General features: G+C 45.7%; 1 protein-coding gene across 1 annotated transcript in view; it reads left to right on the forward strand.

The window, feature by feature from the left end:
• Positions 1–5733, forward strand: part of Prkcb (protein kinase C beta) — a 339591-nt gene extending 333858 nt beyond the window's left edge. Inside the window, exon 17 of the mRNA XM_021195974.2 lies at positions 5076–5733. Coding sequence (XP_021051633.1) covers positions 5076–5228 — 153 coding nt within the window. The 3' untranslated portion in view covers positions 5229–5733. The remainder of the gene's footprint in view (positions 1–5075) is intronic.
• Positions 5734–9096: the final 3363 nt, after the last annotated feature.

A 9096-nucleotide genomic window follows, 5' to 3' on the forward strand; every position in this document is an offset into this window, starting at 1 on the left:
AAAGGAAAAAGGAAAAAGGAAAAAGGAAAAAGGAAAAAGGAAATCCTATTTCAAAGAAAACTGTTCCCTTTGAACAATGAGGACCCATACTGCAGAGTAGGGTCTAAAGAAGGAACTCAGAAGAAAGGGGCTAAAGCTGGATCTCAAATAGCCTCAGCATTAACCAGCCAGAGAGTAGAGCCCAGAGACTATTCAGAGATGCCTGATGTCCTGGAATGGGTTGGGGTAGACAGGCTGGAGCTTCCCACACCATCAGACTTCAGAGACCAAATCCCCATCAGAATCAAGCTAGGAACATTCCCAAGGCTCTTACACTTCTCATCAGAATCACCACTCTTACAAATTTTAGCATCCTTGAGCAAGCAACTCAATGAGCTCCCAGAAGTCCAAGGGAGCCCTTGGAGCAGGAGAGATTTCATTTCTCCCTGAACAGATGGGCACAGCAGGTGGCCCCTTACCCTTGCCTACATCTTAGCACCCTGCTCCTTGCACGCAGCCTTGAGGAGAATTCTTATCACAGGCTAAAAAATGTCTGGGTCCTCCAGTGCTTCTGAGAGATCACACAGAAACTTCCAAAGGACCAGTGTCCTTGAAGTATACCTCCTCATCTTTAAGAAGACTATGCCTTTGGGTTCTTCCGAGGCAAAGACCCTTATAGGTCATTCTTTCCTGGCCTCTTAGCAACTCAGCTTTAAGCTTAGGCCTTGTCCTGCTTAGATCATCTGAAACAAGCTTGTTGTCCTAACAATCTTACGATGTTAGCTACCAAAAGAGACCAGGGCAATCCTGATCCTCACTCTGATATTAGGGCACCTGACATCTGAAGAAAGTTATTTTCTGCTTGGTTGATCAGTGGTGATACAAACACAAGTATTCTGACCAATGACACAGGACTCTGATCTATAACAAAATAAATATCTCTGAGCCACATGTCCACTCCCAGGCAAGTTATGTAGGGTCTTTCATCTGGTCAGTGGGTCACCAGGCTTTGGACATATGCTCAGAATAAAAACCACAGAGAAACCTTGAGCCATTGGCAAGTGATCTGAGACTACCTTAGAAAACAGTGTAGGAAAGAAGGATGGTTAGATGGATGGATGGATGGATGATTGGTAGATAGATAGATAGATAGATAGATAGATAGATAGATAGATAGATAGATAGATAGATAATAGTATATATATGTAAATATATACACTACGCTCTACATTTTCAGATTTTTACCATTATGTTTTAAGGTCCTTAGGTGTCAGAAATAGATACTCAAGCCAAAGTGTCTGTTCCCTTAGCATAGCTCGATGAGGGTGGGTCAGAGGAGCTTCTGTGGAAGTAATGGATCCTGAATCAGACCTCCCACTCCTTCCTCTTCCACCCGTGTTCTAGATGAGAGGAAGCCAAGAAGCAGTTTTCATCACGTAAGATCTTTATCAAATATTTTAAAATTTTATCCAAAAAATAAATAATTTATTTTTCATCCATCCATATATGCATCCTCCATCCATTCGAGTAGCATTTATTGACCACCGACTGGCTGCCAGGATCCTGGTGAAAAATAATAAAGATGCAGTTCATCTCCTTCTCCCTCTTTCTCCAGCATACCATCTGTGGAAAGATGGCCATAAAGCAAGTAACTTAAAGTGTGCTGTTGCCTGGAGTTTCTGAACTTATTAAGAAAATTTTCTGCTGGAGGTCTTCTCAGCTTCTTAGTCTCTGTATAGACCATAGTTTGAAGCTAAAGGCATCCTCTCCACCTAGAATTCACAGCAATCACATACAGGGAAAGAGAGGTGGGAGGGACTCTAGAATTCTACAGCAATCACATACAGGGAAAGAGAGGTGGGAGGGACTCTAGAATTCACAGCAATCACATACAGGGAAAGAGACAGGTGGGAGGGACTCTAGAATTCTATAGCAATCACATACAGGGAAAGAGAGAGGTGGGAGGGACTCTAGAATTCACAGCAATCACATACAGGGAAAGAGACAGGTGGGAGGGACTCTAGAATTCACAGCAATCACATACAGGGAAAGAGAGAGGTGGGAGGGACTCTTCTGGAAGACCAATGACACATGCTCCATACTTGATCAGACCACAGAAGCTACCACAACATGAACAATGCCCATGTCTTATGGAGGAAGGGAACTAACTGGCTTTATGACTTATCTCTGAGTCTTCAGTGTCAGCTGTCATTGTACATCCATCACTCAGCTATCTGCAGGCCCTTGGGGAATACCATTCCCGTTTAGAGCACTGCTGATCGAATCATGTGACCCTTGCTGGTCACATCCTGATCCCTCTAGCTCATCAGAAATAGGATTAAAATTTTCTCTCTCTCTCTCTCTCTCTCTCTCACACACACACACACACACACACACACACACACACACACACTTAACTTCTAGGAGAACTGAAGGCAGAAAAAAAAAAAAAACCTAAAAGAAATCTAACTAAAGCTGCTGTGAACTGTGACCAAGCATATGTCTGAATCTAAGAATCCACTTTTAAATTTCATATATTTCTGGCTGATTTCCTTCTCTAAGAAAGGATAAGACCATGATAGACCCAAGGCAGGCCAGTAGAATTAACTCTCTTCCTAGGATGAATGGATCTCAGGTAGCTTCAGATGCAATTCCCAAAAGAATTGTCACAACAATGGAGCTCATTCCCTCCGGACCTTGTATGGTAAAATCCTGGAGAATTTTCCTGGGAAGGTCCACTCAGGAGATGAAACCCATTAAAAGGAAGTCTTATGTGGAACACATGGCTTACTGAAGCACGGCAAATAAAAAAAGGCTTCCAAAGTTGGAGCTGGTAGGAAGGGAAGTTCTGCCACATGCTCCAAGTTAAGGATGCCTGGGTAGAAAGAGACCCCAAAAGAGGAGCTGCCTATCTTCTGCCCCTGTGTCTGCTCTTCTCCTTTCCACACAAAACTTTGTCGCTTCCAGACCCTGCTCATACATCCTTCACTCCCTACTAGCTCCATTTACATAAGCCTTAGGACCTGTGAAAATAACTGTTATCATTTTGCTTCCATGTGAAGAGGAATCTGCCTAGGGACTTAGGAAAAGCAAGGAAGCACCAGCCCCATAAGGAAGTCTTCTTTATCAATTTGATGAGTACTTATCAACAGCCTGTCGTGTGCTCAGTAGCATTGGAATCACAATAGCACAGGAACAGACAAGGACCTTGCCCTAAAGGAGAAAAACAATGCAAATTCCCCAAAACAGTAAATGCACAGAAGCCAAGGAGGGGTGCAAACATGTGGCTTATAGGATCAGGAAAGAGAAGACAGCATTAAAGAGGCAGAAGGCATCTGAGCTTCCCTCGGGAAGCAGAAAATAACAACATGGAGTGCCTGGAACCCTCCACCAAAACTCAGTATGGACAGGATACCACAAGAGATGAGCCACCATGTAGGAAACCACTTCATGGGTAGCCTTAGCCTTGTCTTCTATACCTACCCTTTTCCAGATGACCTCCTGATGCCAATTTGTCTCCCTCGGTTCCATAACCTTACTCGTACACCTCAGTAGGAAGTACCTGTCACAGGAGAGCATCCTGTGAAAGGATATAGGTTAGAGCCTAGCAACAGGAAATTCTTATCAGCCAGTCTCCATTAGGGGCTAAACCTACTAAGATTGACCAAAGTGAATTAGCCAACAAACTCTCCTGTAACACACCCTTGGCCTCAGACAGGTAGGTACCTTTCCTGTTGCTAGAAATCCCAAGTACTGTGAAAACAGTCCTCAGGCTTTCTCTCCAGCCAGAGCAGTTGTAATGAGGCAAAAATCATCTGCTATGTGATCAGATATAAGTCTCCAACCCACTGCACAGGCTTGGGCAAGTCCCTTCACTGACCTGTGCCCTGGGTTTCTCATATGTCCTACAAATGGGAGACAGGGACATCAGCTTTGCCTTCTCCAGACAGGTGAGGTGAGATTGGAAAGGGCTAGTAGGTTTACAGGAGCTCTGGAGGGGCCAGCACATCAAAAAGTCACCCACACTCACATTCTCTGGCAGAACATGCCTCAAACTAGTCAGCAATTCCTGTACACATGCAGACTGGCAGGCAGGAAGAAAGGAAGGAAGGGAAAGAGGGAAGGAGGGAGGGAGGGAGGGAGGCAGGCAGGCAGGCAGGCAGGCTGGCCAGGTTACCTGCTACAAGAGTTGAGCAGTTTCATGCTTCAAGCTTGCCTTCATAGATCTTACTTTAAGCTTTGTATTGAGTTTCTTATAGGACTATGCCACCAACGTCTTTGGAGAGACTCTGGCTAGTGAAGACCCAGATTCTACTCCAGTGTTCCACTTTTGAGCAGCATTTCAGAGCCTAGCTTTCACCAATCTCTTTTGGGGGGTCTGAGTCAGATCGTCTGACACAATTCTGGCACCAGCTAGGCTGTCTATGGTCCTATGGTCAGCAGTGAGTCTCAGACAGTATGAGGTCAGCAGTGAGTCTCAGACAGTATGAGGACAGCGAGGTGGATGGAGTTTAGCTTCTTGCAATGAACACTGCTTCACTTACATGGCTATTTGTCTTCTGAGAGCAATGTGCATATAGTGCTCTCTCTCTCTCTCTCTCTCTCTCTCTCTCTCTCTCTCTCTCTCTCTCTCACACACACACACACACACACACACACACACAAAGTCAGCTCCTGGCCACTGGGGTTGCCATTGAATTGTTTCCCTCCAGGATACTCTAAGAGCTAAGTCTACGGCATTAGCTGTGAGAGAAAATAGTTACCAATGTAATTCACCTCAGAGTCAAAGTGTAGGACTCCCCTCCACACAAACACACATTTCTTTAGGGCAATTCTTTTTTTTTTTTTTTTTTTTTTTTTAAATAGATGAATCTTTTCTTCTCATAGAAAATTGGCACCAAGTTTCCTCCCCCAAAGCCAGCATATAATATGAACTGAGAGCTGACGTGAGGCATGCAGCTGCTCTAAGCTGTCAGCACAGGGTTTTCTGACCACTCAGGAGCTTTCCTCGGCCTTCTGGTAACTGGCATGTCCTGGTCACGTTTGCTGCTGCTGCTGCTGCCTCTGTTTTAATGTGTTCGCTTTCCATTTGGCAGAGAGACAAGCGAGACACCTCCAACTTCGACAAAGAGTTCACCAGGCAGCCTGTGGAGCTGACGCCCACTGACAAACTCTTCATCATGAACTTGGACCAAAATGAGTTTGCTGGCTTCTCGTATACTAACCCAGAGTTTGTCATTAATGTGTAGGTGAATGCAGAGTCCATTGCTGAGCCTGTGTGTAAGGCTTCAGGCTGAATGTCTGTTACCAATTCCAGTCTTCCAGGATTCATGGTGCCTCTGTTGGCATCCGTCATGTGGAGAGCTTGTCTTAGAGGGCTTTTCTTTGTATGTTTAGCTTGCTAGTTTGTTTTCTACATTTCAAAGTGTTTAGTTTAGGATAAGCGCATTGCCCACTGATAGAGGTACAATTTTCCAGATTTCCAGAAACTCATCCAATGAACCGACAGTGTCAAAACTTAACTGTGTCCAATACCAAAATGCTTCAGTATTTGTAATTTTTAAAGTCAGATGCTGATGTTCCTGGTCAAAGTTTTTACAGTTACTCTCTACTATCTCCTTTGAATGCTACCTAAGCATGACCGGTATTTTTAAAAGTTGTGAGTAAGCTTTGCAGTTCCTGTGAATTCTTGTCTCTTGGAGGAAACTTTTTGTTTAAGAATTGGTATGATTAAACTGAATTCATATATGCAAACCCTCTTGTGTACATGTCTGATTTTAAACATACTACATTACAGACGGAAGGGACACAAAGTGACACTGCCATATGACGAATGCCCTTCACTAACGTTGATTTCCTTTGCATTGAAATCATTACACACGTTTAAAATAGAACATTCTATATTAATTTAGTGGACTTTCAGATGTGGGGGAGGTAAAAAGAAATCAGAAAATTGACAAAAATTAGACTTATCTTTCCATGTGGAAATAGCTCTTTTTTTTTTACTTCTTAAAAAAAAAACAACAACTTTTTATTGATTCTTTGTGAGTTTCACATCATGCACCCCAATTCCAGTCCCTTGTGCCCATACAACCTCTGCTCCCCAAAAGAAAATAAAAAATAAACAGAACATTAAAAAATGTGGAAGCAGTAGTGTGTCACAGTGTGTCCCACAGTACACCCTTTTGTCCACAAATCTTTACTTGTAAATGTTCGTTGCACTGCGTCATGGTCTGGTTCAAGGTCTCTGGCTTCTGCTATACTATCAATACTGGATCCTCACTGGAACTCCTCTTGATTATCCTGTTGTTGCCCTGTGTCATGGAGATCCTGCAGCTTTGGATCTGCAGCATCGGCCCTTTCATTCGCTCCAGCAGCTCATAGATGAGAGAGATGTTGGAGTGGGCCAACTCAAAGCCCTGCATCTGAGCCTGGATGGTAGTTGAGTTGGTCAGCCAGCCAGCTCTCCCACACCCACACCACCAGGGCAAACTCTTCAGCACTGCCCAGGATAGCTCACCTAATGCCATGGCTGGCAAGGGGCAGAGTCAGATCTCCCTGTTTCAGGCCTTGAGGGCTGGCTCACCCACACCCACTTCACCAGATCCACCTCAACTGTGCTACCCAGGTGAGGTGCAGGGCCTGCTATCCCAAGTACTACAGCTGTCAAGGGGTGGAGCCAACTCTCTGGTTCTTATGACTCTGGGGCCAACTCACCTGTGTCCCCTCCACCAGGGCCAGCTCTACTGTGCTGCCCAGGCAAGGTGCAGGGCCTGCCTGCTCTCCCACTCTCAGGACCCCAAGGCCTACTCTCCTGCCTGCTACAGATAACAGGTGTGAGCTGGGGGGAGGCTCTCCCCTGTAGGCCATCTCCCAACCCTTCTCATTCCCCATCCATTCCCCCAACACCCTTCTTTCAGTACCTCATAGCAGATGACTGGTGGAGTCAGCTCTCCTGTGCTCACCCATACTCCTGCCACCAGGGCCAGGTCTACTGGGCTGCCCAGGTGAGGGGAGGGCTGTTCTCCTGAGTGCTACTGCTGGTGAGAGGTGGGGGCTAGTTCTCCAGAGTGCTACAGCCAGTGAGGAATGGGGCCAGCTCTGCAGAGCCCTTACACATCAATAGGGTCCCAGGCGGTAGCCCAGACCAGAGATGCCCACCACATGGTCTTTAGAGGTAATGGGAACCATGGACATCGACATAGATGTCTGTTGCTGCATGACCACGGATGCAGACATGGCCCTCAGGGGCAGCATGAACTGGGACTTCACCTTGGCCTCAGGTAGCGGGGCTGGCTGCTCTCAACAGGCTGTTCCTCTCAGGCCCTCACGTCTCCAGTTCCATCTCTCATCAGAATGCTCAAGCTGCCCTGCTTCTCTTTCTCTCCCCCCTCTCTCCACCACATCCTTGCACATTATGGTGGTTCCTGCTGCGGGTGGGCCACATGGCTGGAGGACCTCTGGGTACCTTCACCTACCTACCACAAAGCATGGTGGCAGCCTGTGACGCATGGCAGCAGACTGGCCTCTTGGAAATAATTCAAACTAAGAGATGGCTACGTTCTTGGGTTTGGGTGGCTAGGTTGGTAGGATGCTTGATGCATGAGATCCTGGATTTGATCCCCAGAACCGCCTACATTAGGTGGTACGTGCCTGTAATCCCATGATTTTGAAGGCAGAGGAGGATTAGGAACTCGAGGTCATCCTCTCCTTGGCTACGTAGCAAGTTTGAGGCCAACTTGAACTACTTGGAACCTTGTCACTCAAAGTGAGAAGGCGGTGGTGCCTAGATCAGCAGGTAAAACTGTGTGCTGTCAAAGGTAAGGATTGAACCCTGATTCCCATGACTCACACGGCAGAAGGATAAAATGAACTCTTACAATCTGTTCTCTGAACTCTGCATGCATGCTATGTCCTGCAAGTACACACACACACACACACACACACACACACACGTACAGACACACCCATATACACACCTACACATGGACACACCTACACACATGCATACACACACACATAAATAGATAACAGTAAATTTTAAATGTATGCATCCTTTGAACGATGTGTGAGTTTGTCGCAGTGACTACCTATCAATCATCTTGTTTCTTCCATCTGCCTTCCTGACTGCTACAACCATTTGAAGCTTTTCCATTTGTGAACCCAAGGCTTGATGACCTTACTGTTTCCCTGTATCCGTAACCTGGGTATCTGAACCTTGTTTCAGTCAGCGCGTTTCATGCTTATTATTAAGTATGAAATACACTGGTATAGTGTGGAGGTTCAGCAGTTACAAACACTCGCCGTTCTTCCAGAGAAACAGAGTCTGGTTCACAGCACTCACACTGGGCAACTCACAGTTGTCAATAATTCCAGCTTCAGGAAACCCAGCACTGTTCTAGCCTCCTCACATATGCAGATGTGCACTTGAGTGTATTCACACACACACATATATATGGCATAAAATCATCTGTACAAAGAAGTACAGTATATTTAATAGAAATTCTATGATAAAGTCAGTCAGGAGGCTGGTGTCAGTACAGATAACATTCTCCTGTGGCCCTTGGAGTAAGTTTTTTATTTTAACTACTTAACTAATTTAACTCAGCACTTGCAGAGGGGAAAACTTGTATGCCCTTTCCTCAGCAGCCATACTTGCACAGAAAGACACAGGAAACATGGGGGAGATAGGGAGGATGCCTCTGAATGATGATGATGAGACAAGGAGTCCCTCTCTCAGTGTAGAGCGGGACAATACTGAATGATCCGTCAGCCCGCTACATCCATCCCTGAGTGGGCCGTGCTTCTGTTCCCTTGTGGAAATTTGTGCAGTGACACAGTCTACAACACATGCCTCTGTAGCTGCTAAGGCTGGTGAGTATCAGAGAAGAGTAAATGTGTCACACACCAAGCACACCCTGACTCTGCTTTGTCTATCCCCTCTCTTGGGGGAGCCCCCCAAGTGGAGCAAATGGGCAGATACAGTGAACCCATTGATTTACCAGTGAGCTCATCTTTGGGGAAGTCTGGAAACCCAGCCAGTGAAAACTGGCTGAAGCCAACTTCAAAGTTGAGAAACTGGTTCTTGGCAGCATACATGAAAATAAAAATCCATAG

The sequence above is a fragment of the Mus pahari genome, chromosome 1 (assembly GCF_900095145.1).
Source record: "Mus pahari chromosome 1, PAHARI_EIJ_v1.1, whole genome shotgun sequence".
Lineage (NCBI taxonomy): Eukaryota > Metazoa > Chordata > Mammalia > Rodentia > Muridae > Mus > Mus pahari.